The sequence below is a fragment of the Amorphotheca resinae genome, assembly GCF_003019875.1.
Source record: "Amorphotheca resinae ATCC 22711 unplaced genomic scaffold M430scaffold_2, whole genome shotgun sequence".
NCBI lineage: Eukaryota > Fungi > Ascomycota > Leotiomycetes > Helotiales > Amorphothecaceae > Amorphotheca > Amorphotheca resinae.
Window position 1 is genome coordinate 291312 of NW_020194472.1, and position 17516 is coordinate 308827.

General features: G+C 50.2%; 6 protein-coding genes across 6 annotated transcripts; 2 read left to right on the plus strand and 4 right to left on the minus strand.

Moving 5' to 3' along the window:
• Positions 1-4188: 4188 nt before the first annotated feature.
• M430DRAFT_24894 (hypothetical protein) lies at positions 4189-5525 on the minus strand (the record flags this gene model as incomplete). The annotated part of the gene is made up of 3 exons (XM_024865156.1): positions 4189-4576; positions 5007-5229; positions 5345-5525. 3 exons carry the CDS (start codon positions 5523-5525, stop codon positions 4189-4191), a joined length of 792 nt encoding a protein of 263 aa, XP_024723634.1.
• A 116-nt stretch (positions 5526-5641) lies between these two features.
• Positions 5642-6349, minus strand: M430DRAFT_197680 (hypothetical protein). Its single transcript, XM_024864143.1, has one exon. It carries the CDS (start codon positions 6025-6027, stop codon positions 5797-5799), a length of 231 nt encoding a protein of 76 aa, XP_024723635.1. The 5' UTR covers positions 6028-6349; the 3' UTR covers positions 5642-5796.
• A 1846-nt stretch (positions 6350-8195) lies between these two features.
• M430DRAFT_47565 (hypothetical protein) lies at positions 8196-8907 on the plus strand (the record flags this gene model as incomplete). Its single annotated transcript, XM_024867940.1, has 2 exons — positions 8196-8578; positions 8670-8907. 2 exons carry the CDS (start codon positions 8196-8198, stop codon positions 8905-8907), a joined length of 621 nt encoding a protein of 206 aa, XP_024723636.1.
• Positions 8908-11806: 2899 nt separating this feature from the next.
• Positions 11807-13770, minus strand: M430DRAFT_15783 (hypothetical protein; the record flags this gene model as incomplete). Its single annotated transcript, XM_024863326.1, has 4 exons — positions 11807-12728; positions 12777-13112; positions 13160-13231; positions 13295-13770. The coding sequence occupies 4 exons, from the start codon at positions 13768-13770 to the stop codon at positions 11807-11809; spliced, it is 1806 nt and encodes a 601-aa protein (XP_024723637.1).
• Positions 13771-16078: 2308 nt separating this feature from the next.
• On the minus strand, positions 16079-16446 carry M430DRAFT_197707 (hypothetical protein). Its single transcript, XM_024864145.1, has one exon. It carries the CDS (start codon positions 16356-16358, stop codon positions 16104-16106), a length of 255 nt encoding a protein of 84 aa, XP_024723638.1. The 5' UTR covers positions 16359-16446; the 3' UTR covers positions 16079-16103.
• Positions 16447-17011: 565 nt separating this feature from the next.
• On the plus strand, positions 17012-17319 carry M430DRAFT_70683 (hypothetical protein; the record flags this gene model as incomplete). Its single annotated transcript, XM_024869500.1, has 2 exons — positions 17012-17128; positions 17188-17319. Coding segments are annotated over 2 exons (249 nt in total), but the record flags the coding sequence as incomplete, so codon positions are not given.
• Positions 17320-17516: the final 197 nt, after the last annotated feature.

A 17516-nucleotide genomic window follows, 5' to 3' on the forward strand; every position in this document is an offset into this window, starting at 1 on the left:
TGTACTACTGTAATTTTATGATTATGATTATGGTGATGATTATGATTACCTCTGATTATATACATAGGATATATATCATATCATATAACCACACCGTAATAATACGAAGTCCAACAAAAGAAGTGCGAGCGAGGCCAATGGGCGATCAGGCGATGAGACGACCGTTTCGGGTGGATGCTCGGTAGGTACGTGTCACGAACGACGGGCGGGCGGGTCTTCTAGAAGGGGCCGAGGGCTCGGGTAGGGGACTCAGGGGGAGTTCGAGGGGGGGGGGGGGGGGGCATGGCATGAAATGGAAATAATGGAATCTTGCAGCGAAAGAAGAACAACAACAAAAACAACAACGGGACCAAAAGGCATCTATCTATCTACCTGGGGGGGGGGTTTATTTTAGTAGCATTATCCTGCGAACACCCTTTCTTTCTGGCTTCCCCGGATGCTGGCAGCTGAAATAGATCGCATGTGCGATGTAGGGGAGGACAAGGACGATTGCAGATGCAAGGCGCCGCGCCGTGTCCCGGCCCGCGAGAGAGCGAGGGAGGAAGCATGGCATGGCATGGCAGCATGGGATGAGCATGAGATGAGGCTTACCAGGCAGGCAGGCTCTCTGCCCCGTGTCTTCGATCCCCCTGCGCGGGCAGGTCTTGACGGTTACGTTACGTTACCCGTTACCCGTTACCCATGAGACGGGGGGAAGGGGGGCTCTGGTGTTCTTGTACTCTTTTTTCCAAGTAGAGTTCAGTTCCCAGCCGTTGTCGTACGTACCTCGTGAGTCGTGTTGTCGTAAGCCTGGATGTCATCGATGATCGGTCGTCCCAAGAGTCAAACGATCGAGACCCGCATTATTTGGCTCTCCTTGGACGCGCGACCTATATCCACTCCACTTCCACGCGAGACCAGGCCCAGCGTTCTGGAACGGCAGATGGGTGGGAACGAAAACCCGGCCATCGGGCTCTGGCTCTGGCTCTGGCTATAGCCAAGGGAGAGGAAGGGGTGAGGAGGGAGAGAGTCAGGACGACTCGGTGCCGGCTGACCATAGACACATACATACATACATACATACATACATATACATCCATACATACGTGCGTGCGTGCTCCGACCATACCGCCGCGCGGGAACTACATACCTCGGGGCTCTCTATTTGTAGAAGAGAGGAGGGGGCTCAGACAAGCATCATTCTACATCGGTACAGACATACATGGCATAGGTAGATGGCCCTGCCCTGTGTCTCAAGAAGTGGAAGGGAAGAACAGGTGGTGGCGGCGATGGGCTTGGCTCACGAAGTCAAGGTTTAATAGACGCACGATCTATCAATTAATAGCCTCTGGAAGGCATACCCGACTCCCGATCGCGAGATCAAGGTTATCGCCAGAACCACCACAGCGCGCGGCGTTTCAGGCGGGCGTTGGGCGAACTTAAAAGCCAAGGGGGAAAAAAGCAAAGTCACCAAGAGAAAAGAAACAAGGAGAAAAAAAAAGAGAATGGATGGGAGGGTGGAAGAAGGAATATCAATCAAAAGTCAAAATTCGATGAGTGGCCCAACGAGTAATTGCTGCGCAGGCCGAGATGTATTGGAATTGGGGGGTGCGAGGCAGTGATCAGAGAGCTGACTCGTGGGTGAGTTTCTGGAAACAATAAGGTAGGTAGGTATTGGGGGATTCATGCGGTTGCATTGTATCATGTGTGTTCTCTGATCTGTTCTACTCTGGAATCCCTTATTATTAGTTGGGTTCCTGCGGTGCTGTGGACTTGAGCCCTGATTCTCAGCAGAGGTTCATCCTATGCAAGCTGATTGATGATTGATCGGCCCCCCCCAGCACCCAAGACCTAGGTAGATACCCCTTCTCCTTATCGCAGCTCCAGCCTCAAATCTCAATCTCCATCGCATGCATCTTGCATCTTCTGCAATGCACGCCTCACTCACTACTCACTACTCACTACTCACTACTCTCCCTCCCTGCTCTCGCCGCCACTAGCCGGCCTTCGCTGCGCGCGTGGGAGGCTGGGCCCCCAATTCCCCGAATCATGCTGCTAACCGCTGTCACGCACGATCTGCGCGCAGGAAGGAGATGCCGGGGCCGCTAAGGCCTGCCGGCAGCGGCATTGCAGGACCTAGACCCGTCGTCCCCGTATATATAGTAGTCAGTTAGATGGGGTTGTCAATATGTATGTATGTGTATGGATGGATGTATGTATGGGGATGGACATGGATGGATATACAAGGTGCAGGATTGGAACACATGCATGAGTGGCAGTAGGGCGAAGTGTGTGAGTTGAGGGAAGGAAAACAAGACGAGAGAACGAACGAACGAACGAACGAACGATTGGCAACCGCTCTCCCAGAGAGTCAAGACAAGGGTCCGGATCGCGGCTCCGCGGTGCCGGGTCCTCGTTACATGGAGGTTTCACCCTGGGAGTTGCAGAGTTGGGACTCTAGGGGGGCCTACTTTTGCGATATTCCAATTCTTTCTTGATTACTTACCGCTACTGGTTGGATTACTACCTACCTGCGTTAGGATATCTATCTATCTATTCATCAGCAGGCAGCGCTGTCGTCGGCTTGGCTTCCGGGCAGCTATTAGTTGCGGGTGCAAGCGCCGATATACCTAGAATTCTGCCAGAAGCTTGAACGGGTACGTCAGTAAGGTAAGGTAATTGCAGTAAGGTACCTAGGTAAGTATTACAGTCTTTACAGGAAGTATTTCCTGCAAATTCACCAAACCCGAACTCTCTCCGTCCCGAATCCCCTTCTGTCCGAAGAAGCATCGGTTCGCTCGCTCTCTTGCGCAGCCCGCGTCCCCGATCCTAGCACGGCACGCAAACGAGGCTTCCCCCCCGGGCATCACGATCATGATGAGATCTGATATATCCCATCGCATCCCTTGTCACTTGCAGGAATACATATCTGTGTAGGTAAGGTAAGGTATGTTGTATATCTATATACAGGCAATGCATGTAGATGTACGGCACATGTGGTTTTTGATCCCGGCAATGCTCGGCCGGGGCTGCACGGCGTACGACTCGTGTGGTCGGCGGGCTGGGGCCAATAGAGGCGCGCAGCCAAGGGAGACGAAAGGGCGACGAAGCGCGCTGAGCCCCTTGCGCGGCGATTTGTCAAACGGCCTGTCATGATGAGGAGCTCGGGATTGGGGGTTTTCTTGGGGGATGCCTGACTCTCTGTGTCCATGGTCTTTTTGCTTTTTCCCAGAAATCTTGAGTTTCTGGACGTCTGGGAGGTTTGTCTGGGTCAGATAAGTAAGGTAAGTCATGGTTTACTGGGGGGGAGGGAGGAAAAAGAAAGGAGTGGATTGGATTGCAAGGAAAGAAAAAGTTCGAGTGATAAGGGACCTCTTATCGTGAAGTTCCAGGCGATGGGAGAGACAGGCACAGTAAGAGGCCATCATTACGGACGTATATTTTCCTCGCAGTGCGGTCTGTGCTGGCTGAAACACGGCCGGCAATAATACCTGAGCCTGAGGTAAGGTAAGGTACCTTGGAAATAATGGTGGATATCATTAATGAAGTTAATTATCTATTTATTACCGTGATTATTACCTTGGCTCTGAATAATGCTCCGTAATAACACTCTCTCCCCATGCTCATGATTTCTACCCAGCAGTCCGTTTCCACCCTGGTCGGACTAGGCGAAATGTAGGTACAGGATGTGCTATGCGCAGGATGTAGGGATGTAGCTATAGGTAGGGATGTAGGGATGTAGGGATGCGGACCCCCCGGCTTCCCTTTCAGGTACCATCTCGGCAGAGGGAGAGACAGCGGGAGGGATGGGATGGGATGGATTGAGGTGAGATGAGACGAGAGGAAGGGTGTGGAAGGGAAGATCAGTGAAAGAAAGCGGAAAGGAAAGAGAAGAGAAGAGAAGGCAAGAAAGACAATGCAAGACAAGTCACAAGAGACAATCTGATACTGTGCAGCGTCCTGTCTGAGCAATGCGCAAAAGAAGAGCTTTGTCAGAGTGGCTATGGCATCTTTGCTGTGCATCATGAGTCTTGTCAGCGCAGCGGTTACCAAGGCAGGACTGCTGTTCTACATGATGATGATGAAGAAGAAGAAGAAGAAGATGAGGATGATGATGATGATGATTTACCTTTGATGATATGCTTTTACTTTACCTTTACGTTGATTTGGATTTTTACTTTTCCTTTTCTTCTTCTGCTCAAGGGCAGCTCAAGACAAGTCTAGATCGGAAAGCGAAAAGCTCATACCGGGGGACAGGACACGAGGTAATTTCCAGCAACGCGGTGCGCCTGATGCGGTTAGGCCAGCGCCGGCGGTCCTCCCGCGCCTCACTCCCCCGAAACCGACCCCCTTTCGATAACCCCTTTTGGCTGTGAACACTGTGAATATACTGTGGAATATACTGTGAAGCTTTTGCTGTGCAGCGTGTATCTCCGCCGCACGTCCTGTACCATTGTACCACGGCGTAAGGAGGCCTTTGTACCAGGTACCTCCCCCTGGCCCAGCGTCCCACGGCCGTGGCAGCCAGAACAGAGCGAGCGCCAGGTACCGGCTACTTGTAAGACTGGTCGTCCTGGACGTGCACGGCACCGCGAGTCTGATGCTTGAGTCAATAAGATATCTAGTAATTATTGCCCATCTCTCCCGAGTATTCCAATTCCAATTATTTATTTATTTTATACCTTACCGGAGTATTTATTTCATGTTTTACTTCCACGCGACCTATCGCATCCCCCATCCAACCCATTCCCCCATCCCTTTTCTGTCCTTTTTTTTCTGCTCCTGGCCCCTACCATCTCCCCCCCCCCCTTCCGCCTTCCCCTAGTCCCGCGCAGCCGTCAAAGGCCTCAACTCAACCCTTTCTTTGTTCGTGCGCCCTTGCGGCCCCCCGGAACCGCCATCCCAGGCCGTCCCAAGCCATCCCATCCCATCTGCCAGGGCGAACCCACGTCCCAGGGAGATCCCCTCCCTAGCTCCCTCGTCTCTGAGACTCCCTCTCCACTCCCACCCACGACCACGACTCCTACCTTGCCTCGCCTGCCTCGCCGTGCCTTGTCGTGTCTTTTACTCGCCCTTCTCGTATAAGACTCAGAAAACCCCCAAATTTAAGCCCGACTGACTCCTCTATCTTCCTAACGTCCTCATCAACCTCTCTCTCCTCTCCTCTCCCCTCCCCTGCTGCTGCTGCTGGCCATCTGTCTCGACGTCGGCCTCTGCCTATCCTCACACTACTCAGCACTCCCTGCCGCCCTTCATCTCACGGCTCATCACCGCTACCCGCGCGAGATTGCCTCTCCAAAACCACATATATCCCCCGGCAGCAGTTCACGCAGGAACCCTTCTCCCTCTTCCACCGGCTACGCACCTTCAGTTGACAACCGACTGTCGCCGCGCTCCCTGCTTGTCAGCCACGGAACTCTCTCCCGGACCTGATTACAGAGTATATTAATTATCGCCCTCCCGCGCTCTCCATAATTTTGCCCCAACAATATTTCCTCGCTATTGGGCCCTTCCAGCGACAGACAAGAAAGAGTTAATTCCGCCATTGGATTCCTGCAACCGCGTGGCTGAGAATCTTGGTGGCCATCCGCGCGACCATCCACCACTCCCCTTTTATTTCAGGAGGCCGACTTGCGCGACGCAAGAACCCAACAGCAACGTGAGTCAACTAATCCTTGTCTCCCCTGGCCAGCAAACATCGGGCCTTCTGGAGAAGGGGGCAGCTGTCTGTGGAATTACCACTCGATTGCTGCACTGCTCTCTGCTCTGTATATAGGGGTCGAGGAATCCCGGCTGACAAGCTGCTCTCTCCAGATTTCACCCTTCAACATGATTACCAGAGAAGTGCAAGCCTGCAATATGGGCAGAGGCGCATACGATACGACAGGCGTCCCGAAGCCTCCTCCACCGAAGCCTAGATAATGAGCGGAATCTCCTTGATTCTACGAGCCATCTATATCCCATCTGAGGCAGACCCCAAGCATCAAGACCACGTCCGACTGCGCCTGTCGCAAGCAGCAACCTTTGCACACGCATCAACCTCGACATTCAACGGTTCGACCGATACCCTTCTAAACGCATCATCTTCACGACAAAAATAAAAACACTTCTAATCCGCATTATCGCGCCCGACTCCCTGTACTATACAATTCCACGATTTGCGACGATTTTCATACCTATCACTTCCTTCCATTCCAGTCATATCTGCATTCCAGCGAGCTCGCCCACTCGTCTCTCGATTCTAAGCGCAGCATACTTTACCCCAGAGATTTAATAATCCGCACCTCCTTGCATCACCAACTCGACCCCCAGCAACGACTGCCCCAACTCCTCACCTCCGACCCGCTCCGCCGTCTTTTCTCGTCTCTGGAACATAAAATGGGTCTCGGCCGGCGTTGCATCTAGATCGGGGATACCTCTTGGGATATGTTTCTTCGTTCCTGCACTTTCTTTTCTGCAGCGATTTCCTTACCGGTGTTCATCATCTGAGATTGTACTACCATGTTTTTCTTAATTGGGATCTACTTGGCTATATAAAATGGGACATTTGGAGGCGCGAAAAAAAGTATTCGGATTGGGTTGGGAAAAATTCTGCTGTGGTTTTTTGCGCATATAGACTTCTCTTGCTTCCTGCTGCCCCCCCCCTCAGCGCCGCTGGGGGTTCTGGGGCCAGCCAGCATACATCCTCGCGGATGAGTACGGGTTTGGCAATTTGTATATCATCTGATATCTGTTTGTTTACCATGGCGTGCGTCTTTTTGATTTTGATTTTCTCCGTCCTGTTTCACCCTCGACATTGTCCTGGCTTGCTACATAACCTGCCGCGATCCTTGCATTCTACGTCCCTTCTCCCGCTGTCTTGCTTTCCCCCGCTCGTTCTGGGCTGGCTCCCGACGGGTGCACGTGCGGGGAAGGGATGGGCGATTGCTTTATACTCTCACTAGCACATGTACGATTCTTCTCTGCAAAGAAGCAAAAAAAGCAAGGAAAGAGAAAAGAGGGGAAGACATCCTTGGGAAGTTGGCATATACGTTTATATATATATTTTAGTACTTAGATGAGAATAATCAGATATCTTACTACTTCCTGGGAAATATGCCCATCTCCCTTCTGATCGAATCTCTATTAACTACCTTCTCCCTGTTTGCAAGACAGGACGTGATTCGTGGGCATCATATCGTCACATCACCCACCACCTCCTTGCCTCGCATCCATCCATCCATCCAACACCAACACCAAACCCCTACCCAGCTGATATCCGCGTTTCCCGCCAGATTTTGCGCAAGCAGCCAAGAATAGGTAAGCAAGAAAGGGTAGGATTGATGGATAGGCAGATAGACAGATAGATACAAAGGGATAAGAGGTAGGGTATCGGGGTACATATCCGTATATCATGGATCTACCTATTCACGATTTGGATTCAGGGTGGGGGGGATCCGGGGACATGCGAAAGAAGGAGGTGATTGATTCCTGGATGGACAGGAGAATGTAAAGTTGGTTTCTAGATTGATCGAAGAAAGATGAACTGGATTGGATCCCTTAACTAAGGATCTTTTGACCCTCTACACACGTACCTTACATCTACATATCCATACATGTGACCTTCTCTATGTAGGTATAGCATAAAGATACTATCTACCTATCTATCTATCTATCTCTCTTTCGCTCATCACGCACATCATCCCACATCGATCGCAGCGCTCCGCTCCGCTCCGCTCCGCAACGAAGCCTCCATCGCAAGCCGGTACGGTAGGCACCCCCCGGCCCAAGATCTAGCTTCTGGAATATGCAGAGAAGGACTAGGGAGCTGAGGCTGATACGAAGTCCCGTGGGTGGGGTCGTCAAGGGTCAGGAAGAGGGGGGATGGGTAGGAGCCTCGGAGGGGCCTGAGGCTTGATTATTTGCGGTAGGGGTAGCGAGAGCGTGCTTAGGTAAGCTGGGAGGGATAATGCGGTTACGTAAGCAAGCGAGGTTCGACGATGATGGACGAGGCGGAGGAGGAGGCTTGGACGAGACAAAGACCAAGAGACGACTACGCAATTGAGTGGGATACCTTAGACGCTGGTTTTGAGAAGAAGAAGAAGAGAAGCAGAAGCAGAAGGAGGAGAATAAGAAGCACGGATATCGAGCTATCATCAAGCCTTCAATCCCTCACACGCCAACCCGCAGCACTCCACCACCTCCCTCCCTGACCCCTCCTCCTCCACGCCCCCAAAATGTCCATCATCCAACAAGTCAGCAACGCCTCTCTGGGCGACAACTGGCGCACCATCAACATCGACCTTCTGGACCCGGACTCCTCGTCCAACTTCGACACGTCGGCGCTCCACCCCGCCCTCGACCCCGTCTCCGAGCAGGACGTGCGCGCCCTGGGTCAACACGTGCGCCAGCAGCTCCGCGGCGGCGATGCCGAGGGCGCGCTGCGCACCGCGCTGGAGAACGCCCCGTACGGCGGCGATGCCGCGGCCAAGGAGGTCCATCTGCAGACGGTGACCGAGGTGCTGCAGAGTATCAAGGCGAGCGAGATGACGCCCATGCTGCAGAGGATATTTGGGGCTCCCGGCGGGGGGGAATTGCTGGATGTTTTGATGAAGTATTTGTATGTCCCCCCTATCCTCTCCCTTTTTGTGATTCTGGTTTCTGGCGGATGGACGGCGCTGATGTGATGTGATGTGATTTGCGGGATTCAGGTATAAAGGCATGGCATCCTCATCCTCGCCCTCCTCTTCATCGACGCCGGCGAAACGAGCTGGATCCAACCTCACGCCCCAAAGCACGGGCTTCTCGCAGATGGGCGGCAGACCGGGGGCGCAGAACGAGAGTAGTGGCGCGGCCATGAGCGTCTTGCTCAGCTGGCATGAGAAGGTCGTGGATGTGGCGGGCCTGGGCTGTATTACGCGGTGTATGACGGATTTCAGGAAGGTGTAGGTAGGGAATTTGAAGAAGATGCGGGAGTGGGAGACACGGGGAAGTCAGCTTCTGCTCGATGGAGGGAGATGAGCGAGGTGAAGATGGAGATGCAAGCATGCATGCTTAGGACGTGTAGAGCTGGCTCAATCAATTCATTATACGTATATACTACCATACGAACCTCCCCCAATATCTCAATCAACACTACCTACCTACCTACCTACCTACCCTACCTATCTATCAGTCAGAAACGAAAAAAATACACCCCATGCTTTCCTATTTCATATCTCCGTTTCCCAGAAACCCCATAATCCCCTCCCTCCCTTCTCCAATCCACACCGCAGCCAAACTCGTGATCTCCCAACTGCAGGTATAGTCTCCTACATATATATCCTAGGTACTTCTCTGACTAATTGACTCCTTTCCTTTCCTTCCCTTTCCTTCCCTTTCCTTTCCTTTCCTTCCTTATGCGTGACATAACTTCTCTAGATTATTTTTTGTATACCTTATCAAAGAAGGAGATTAAGATAAATAAATAAAAGTCTTGTACCTAAGCAAGGCGATTTCTCATTTTTTCAAATACGTGGTAGATATATTAGATATTTCGATATGTGATGTTTGTAGATAGATGTTTGGGGTTGAGGTTGAGAGTTAGGTAGGGTTTATAGTAGGATGTAGAGAATAAGATGGATGGATGGATGGAAAATAGGATGGATGAATAGGTAGAGAGCAGATTAGGAAGCTGGATCTCTGATATACATACCTTGGTAAGGTAAGTAGACTATTACCTTATTTACTTACTATTCCAACAACCCCTTTTCCTCTCCTCTCTTTTCTCATATTTTAACAGCCTGGAAAAGGAAAAAGAGACCTCTCCACCTTAAAGATTCATGTTTCAAAGCCAGCCATGGCCCATGACGGGTAAATATAAGTCTGTGTGGAAAGAAGGGATTTTGTTTGGGTCAGGATTCATGAAGATAAATGCTGAAGCGGATGGATGGATAGGTGGGTGGGTGATGGGTGGTGGGAGATGGATGGGTGGTGGGAGATGGATGGGTGGTGGGAGATGAGATGATATGAGATGAGACCCGGGGGGGGGTTTGAACAAAGAACTTCCTTCCTTCCTTCCATCTATCCATCTATCCTTAAAACCAAACAACAACAACAACAGACTCGTATATATATCATGAAACATTTGGATTTGGAATCATACCTGATACTACCTATGTATGCTCTAGATACCTTACCTACCTAAGGAACCTTGGCGTAGAAATGCATACCTTACATAGACGGTTCATTTCATGCTAATCTAGGAAGGAATAATAGTACTAGGTATGCGTAGGCTGGCTTGGATTATATACCTTTACCTACCTAGTAGGAGGAGGAAGAGGAGCTTGGTAACGCGGATATAATTCATTGAATGTCACCTAGTTGGATGTGTAACTAAGGCCGCATTTCGTTGTGACACTGTATGAGAGGATATTGAGGGGTAAGAGAAAGAAGAGGTGAGAGAGAGAATGGAAAGGGGAATATCATGATATGAATGAATGAATGAATGGATGAATGAATGATATGAAGGAGAGGATGAGGAATATAAATAGGTAAGCAAGATGATAGATTGACCAGATCGTTCGGTTTGGATAACAAATAAATCATTAAAAACTCCATTGCCTTTGTCCGAAAATTACTTAGAGGCGGAAAGAGAAAATTGATTTCCTGGGGAAGGTAAGGTAAGTAAGGTTATGAATCCTTCTTCAACCTTTTTTCATCAGCTTTTGCTCACCCCCGTCACCGCTTAAGCACAAGTACGCGTAAATATATCTTACCAACCCGGAGACACGAGAGAGAATAGTCGTGATAGATAAGAGAGTAGATACCTAGGTATAGATAAATGGATTTACTTAACCCCTTTTCATAAGTATATCCTTCCTGAAAAAATTCTCGCGCATAAGTAATCTAGAACGGAAGACGTTAATAGCTAAAATATTGATTGAATCCTGTCAACCACATATTCTCTCTCTCTCTAGCGCGAACAAAAGTATACCCCGGGAAAAAGAACAACACGATATTCTTCCCAAACTCAAGAAAACTCATATAAGAATAAAACATAAACTTCTGGAATTACAAAAGTGAAAGAACAGAAGTTGGAGGAAAGGGGTTGAAGAAGACGCAGCGCGCCCTCTTGGTTAGCTCCCCGTTTCATTTTCAGGGGTTAAGCGAAAAGAGGCAAAATACAAGCTCAAGACTAAGATAGATAGATCATAGCACGCCAAGAATTCCTTACCTTAGGTAGGTGCATCGTACCCGTGGCCATTTTTAGGGCAAAAAGGAAAGGGGAAAAAAAGAGGAAAGCTAAGATTTTAGTTAGGGTTGGATGCCAAGATGCCAAGATAGCTGTCTGATGGCGGGGTAGTAGGTTATTCGAATGAACATTGATAAATACTTTTAGATGAGAGAGTTTAGAACTAGAGGGAGATAGAGATGAGGAGTGGAGAGGGATTGGAAGATGAGAGGCCACTGGTTTATGAAGAATCGTGGGGAGGTATGTACGTGTATACGAGGTCGTGAAATGATGAAATCACTGAATTATGCGGCTGATGTAAGATGCGGAAGTAAGATGTGTCCGGGAATAAAAGTCTTGGCGGCTCGAGTGACATGCAACTACCTTAGCGCATACTGTCACTAAGAGTTCAAGAATGGCAATTATCAATCTCAATGTATAAAACTGCATAGCGAAGATAGAGATGATAAGAAAGGGTTGAGCTAAAAGAAAAGCGAAGCGTCAGGAGACTGCTGTATTCGTAGATCTATGTACATCTGGTTATGACTATACAAATTTATACATGCAACCAAAATTCCGGCCCAGCCATTGCTACCCGATACCCATGAACCCCTATTTAACCAACACCATCGCTCACTAAGCAACAGGAGATGCACAACCAAAACTCGTGGAGCTTGCCCCTCCGCCATCAAACGCTTCAATCAAACCCTCGACACTAGAATAGATACCCAACGCAGCAGTAACCAATGCTCCAAGGAAATAAATGAAATTAAATGTGTTGAGATGCCACTTGACCATGAAACCTCTCACCCATCTCTTGAACCCTCTATCCTGATAACTATATGTGCCACTGATGGGATCGAAAGACTCGGCAGGCGTCATGGCGTCCTTCTGGATCTGGAACGCGAAGGCGAGGATCGCGGGGAAGGTGTAAGTGAACTGCAAGATACAGATGGCACCCACGAGACCGGAAACCAGAGAGAATTGCGGGATGGCCGCGCAGACAACCCAGGCAACGACCCAGTAGATCGGGATAAGGACCGTCCAAAGAATCTTGCCCCTCTTGGTTGTGAGCGGGGGGAAGCCGAGAAACTCCTCGAAGACCTCGACGTAGGCGACCTTGACCCCGATGTTGCTGTAGAGCGCAGCGGAGATCAAACCAGTAACGAGGTTCATGACGTTGGTGGCCACTTGCCAGCCAAAGGGTGACAAGCCCTGCATGACCGGGTTGTAGGAATATTGGCCTTGGTAGGAGTACACAAAGATTCCGAAAAACATATAGAGAACATAGATAAAAACGTCCGCGCATATGAGTCCTTTCCAGAAATCCCAGGGGTGACGCATCTCAGCCATGAAGGAAATGAAGAGCATGGCTCCTCCGTAGGAGTAAACAGCCTGGTTGAGACCGTTAAGAGAGGCGGTAAAACCCGTCCCTCCCGTGGCTTTCCCGTTTGGTGGCATTCCAGCGTATGTGTGGACGGGACCTGGGCCGAAGGCGGGACCGTACGAAGCCTCTACCGTCGCATAGTTGGGAGGATAGCTCGCTGCAACAGCCATGCTTTTTTCCGTCAGTCGTTGGGTCTGCAAAAGTGACGGTCACACATACCAGAAAATCAGGATGAGCACGTTGATGTAGACGGCGAAGTTAGCAAGCCAACCGAACCGCTGCAGTGTTCGGATCTGGCCCACCACCATACCCGCAGCCATAAAGATGATCAGACAGACAATGAAGCAGAGCCTGCCCTGGGAGATGAGAGAGATCGACTGTCCATTTCCGAGAATCAGGACAGCGACGGTGAGGAGCAGTTGGATGGCCTGGAGGATGTTGACGATGTGTCGCGCCCAACTTCCAAAGACCCGGAAGAAGGCGTCTGCGTAGGTCTTCATCGGAAAGCGATCAGAGTCGAGATACATGTAGACCTGGTAGAGTTGCCATCCAGAGCTATTACGAGTCAGTCGTTGTTTCCGTTGAGACAGGCGCGAACCTACTATAAGGCCAAGCCACCGAAAACGGTGTAGAGCGCAATACCTGGACCGTACCCCATCTGAGCGAATGCCCACCTGGAAGACAGCATGTCAACAAGAGATCTTTACTGACTGGTGACAGATTTCATGGCAACTTACGGAACACTGAAAGGCCCCAAGATATCCGTGGTGACCAGGTAGAAAACACTACTCCACCCCGCGGTTCGAAGAGCACGACTCGCAGTCTTCCACTCAGCATCGGTTACCCGCATCATGTCATGCGTATTGTTGGTGGAGGCCGCGGTCGCAGTGTCCAGAGTCTTCTCATCGAGAGCGTACTTCTCATCGGTCGTCGAGATGACGGGAGACACCGGTTCCGCGCCTTTGGAGAATCGGTTCTTGATGACACTCTTGAACGTCCTTGGACCCTGAGCAGCTACAAATCTCTCGTTTGCAACCTTCTCCTCAGCCCGCGTAATGCCAGCCCAGTAAACGTATTCCTCGAAGGTCACGGAAGAATCGTGAGCTGCACGAAGCATCTGAGTCTCTACGGCCTCAGCGCCGGCGCCCAGGACAGAATGTTGAGGGTCCCGTGGGTCGCCCCCCTCAAGGGCGAGGTTAGCCACTTGACTCATGGCGACGTTCTCGAGGAGCAGATATACAGAGTCAAAGAGGTAGGGGGAAGGGCGGGGGAGGAGGGTCCTGGAGGGATCGAGAAGAAGAGGGCTTAAGAAGATCGGGCGAGGAGGGGAAGGGTTATGCTATTAAATGTCGAATTGCTCACACAATACTCCGTACGTATGCTCCCCCGGAGCCTCGGTCTGCCCTTCCAAGTCTTCCATGTCTTCCATGCCGGCGTTGGCTCTGTTTAGGAAGCTTCTTCGGGGAACTCCTACGGGGTCACTCCATACGAAGAATTGAACTATTATCAACGGAGGATGTCGATTCGAGCCAATCGGACAGGATAGTAATATCTCTAGGGTGCCAGACTACGGAGGTAGACCCCTCGACCTTAACGCTTATTCGTATGGGAGAGAAACATGGGAAAGCGGGGCCTCCGGGGTCATACTATAAGAGGCTTAGAAAGGCGAGTAAGGCGGTCAACCGCCCCTACGACGGCGCTCTTCCGTTTACCTACCTTCTGATAAGGGATAGGGTTCTCGACTCCTCTTGTATGAAGGGCCCATAACTGTGGGTTAGCGGCACGGCAGTTATTGCCGCACAGCTCTTTACTGCAGAGACCCCAGCCACCGCATTCCCAGAAGGTAGGTGATTCTACTCTTCGTGGCAACGTTCTGCGGCGCAGACACGGGAAATAATGAAGCCCTGTCAGCCACTGCTATGGCTGAAAAGCTTGATCTGACCTCCGAGCTCACGAACCATGGTTCTGGAGTCTGGCGATTTCCAGCCCTGGACGTTGGCGCCATTAGAACCAACAAAGATTCCTTCTAGAAGGATTGGAAACGGGTTGCCACACTGACTCCGCATAGCTAGAGTAGTGCGGGCGCTCCAGCCTCCAGAGCTTGGATCTAGTCGCCTCTCATCTCGGCCACTACGAGGTTTCAAAGGCTACGAGGTATAGCCGACACGTCAGAAGACGATAGCCGCTCTATACTCAACTCTGGTTGGTTGCTTAACGCTCAGTTGCACGACTCAACCCTACGTCCACGACAGGGTTTGTTGCACTTAGGGCTGTTCGCGGGTCTTTAATACGTAATAACTTCATGAGGATTCTTGATGTTTACTCTGTACGTGCGAGTGAGCACGCGATTGACGAGGGCTCATCTGGCTAACCAGAGCACGGCTTTACTCTAGCTTGAGCACAACTTTCCTGAAGGAATTCCTGCCAAAATCCAAGGAATGGCGTGTATATATATATACTTCAAGAGCGCGGTACCTAAGGATATAAAGTTGTGTTGGAGCTGATTACTAATACAGGAAGCTAGAGTTGACTCGTGCAGCATAAGGTATTCTGGAGGCTGAGGCTCTTGTATGAATCAGTGCAGAGAAAACTTTTCAACTTTAGACGAGGAAGCTCAACTAAGGGGGTAACCTTGATTTTTAATCACTTGTCTTTAGGTAGGTATGATATTGCTTATCATAGTGCGACCCATGTGCCCTTTTACCGGAAAGGAGCCCAAACACCAGTGTCTTTCCCCAAGATACATGAGAGGCTTAATAATATTGCTTATCTTGAAGCCCTTATGTACAAGGCTTATAAATATAAAAGCTTATATTCCCCATGAAGCTTGTCCCTCGATCGGTCGGGTAGATTTGGCTGACTAAGCATACCCACATGTGACTTCTGTTACGAATATCGAGTTTCCCTTTTCGATTCGAACTTCCTCCCACATTTCATGCTACTGTATACTTCGTATATGTATGGCATCATCCTGCGTTCACATTAGGACTCTTATCATAGCACGATCGATCTCGAAATGCAATCCCTCTCCCACTCGGCAAGTCTGTTGTCGGAGACCGCCCTGATGTTCCACCGTTTTCACATTTTATTCATCAGCCCGACCGGAATTCCGGCTTAAACAGCTGGACTTCACAGCCAGAACTTCCAAAATGCCATTCGAATTCAGCTAAGTTTGTCAGAATTATAAGTTTCAGACAATGAACAATTGAATCCCTTTCTCATCTTAAATTGCTACCTTTATGTGCCTATTTTTCTTTGTCTTGTATTCGTATATTCGTGATAAGTCGAAGTCGGACGAATGCGGTACAGCGAGTTGTTTGTAGTAACAAAGACACTTCTGTTTATTGTATAATTCTCGATCTGCAGCCATCAAATTATGTCGCAACTACAAACTTCAATTCAAAGCTATGGTGTCGTGCGGTTGGGTTCCCTTCAGTATCACGAAGAACCAAAAATAGAGGAGAGACAACGATGACATGTTATTTTGTCTGCGCTTACGCTCTCTTCACGGGTTTTTTTTTGAGGTTCTTCTATTGCCGGCCGTGTTCACGGTGGAATATCACATACATGGAACGCTGCCCAAAGTATGCTTATTGTCGATAGATTGACGATCGTCGATAAATGAGCTCCCGATGCCATCGAGATATCGGATGTTTGTCTCTGGTGACCAGAAGCAGCAGCAGTCTCGCGTCGAGGACGCCCTAGGGCCAAGCCTGGACTGACAAGACAACGAGTGATCCTGAAAGCAAAGGGGCATGTGTCTGTGATGATGAACCCGTACCTTGAATAATGGCAGGCCATATAGGTCACGATCTGCGAGACAACCTTCTGCTATTCGACATGGTTGCGCTCATCGTCGACCATTCCAGGCCACCACTTAGCATCGAGCTTCGTGTCTGCTGGGGCAAATGGTGACCGGGCGAGGGCAAGCGTGTTGACCCGGAGGGCTCATTGTATTGGTTTACGATGAAAGCTAAAAGCCCCCATCTTGCTTTGATAGTTACCCAAAGTACATCTCCATTTCCAGACCCAACTCCCTATTCAGTAACGCTGACAAGTTTGTGCCATCCCCGAGATGTAGCCATTGCCCGAATGTCATGCCGTCATAAGGGTGTCAAAAACACGATCAACCCACATGGTAGGACCTTGGTTAGAACTAGTCAGCGGTCCACGTGTACAACGCAGCGCGCTGGGCCAAGTCCGCAACTGTCATATTTTCCACCCTTCAACATTTAGCATCGACAGCTATCTTCAGAATCTCCATTCAGCTTCATTGTCTCAAAGGATGTGGCCTCGATCTTGCCGACGAATATTTGCTCCCCTTCTTCGACATCCTAAACCGCGTCATAGCCCCCAATTAACCAGATCACGCCCAAATGCCGGTCAGCTTCGTCCCTTCCCACCTCCGCGATGTCTTCACATCTCTCGCGCGGGCGCAGAACAGGCTGGATGGGATAACGCACCTGTCGGACCAGCAGTATCGCGAACCAGCGGACTTATACTTCGAGGCTGTAGTGGAGTATTCTGAGGATGCGCGGAAAGAAGGTCGATATATCGAAGTTGAATATTCTGTACGTATCCCGAACGCTGCCATTACGACGACGCTGATTTCACTCCACTCTCCATTCAGGGCCATGTCATATCGATTATCGCTCCAGGCATCGGCTCATTCGTATTAACGAGCGATCTTCATAGCAGGCAGATCTTGTTCAACTCACCAATCTCTGGGTCAAAAGCCTTCGACTGGGTCGCTCAAGGCGAGAAGGCAGCCACAGCCTCGGGGGAAATGTCATGTGCATGTAAGTCGATCTACCTGATCTCTGTATGCTGCAGCTGACATGCGACTGCGAGGCCCTCTTAGGCTTCAAAATTCCTTGGAATTTCTTAGACCGCCAAACCTCGACAGAGAATCCGGGCAGGCCACTGTGCCGCAGTCTTACAGGGGCCCCCCGCCACTAT

Coding starts and splice junctions, on each gene's coding strand:
- M430DRAFT_197680 (XM_024864143.1), bottom strand. CDS start 6,027: ATGTCGAGGTTGATGCGTGTGCAAAGGTTGCTGCTTGCGACAGGCGCA.
- M430DRAFT_197707 (XM_024864145.1), bottom strand. CDS start 16,358: ATGGCCTGCCATTATTCAAGGTACGGGTTCATCATCACAGACACATGC.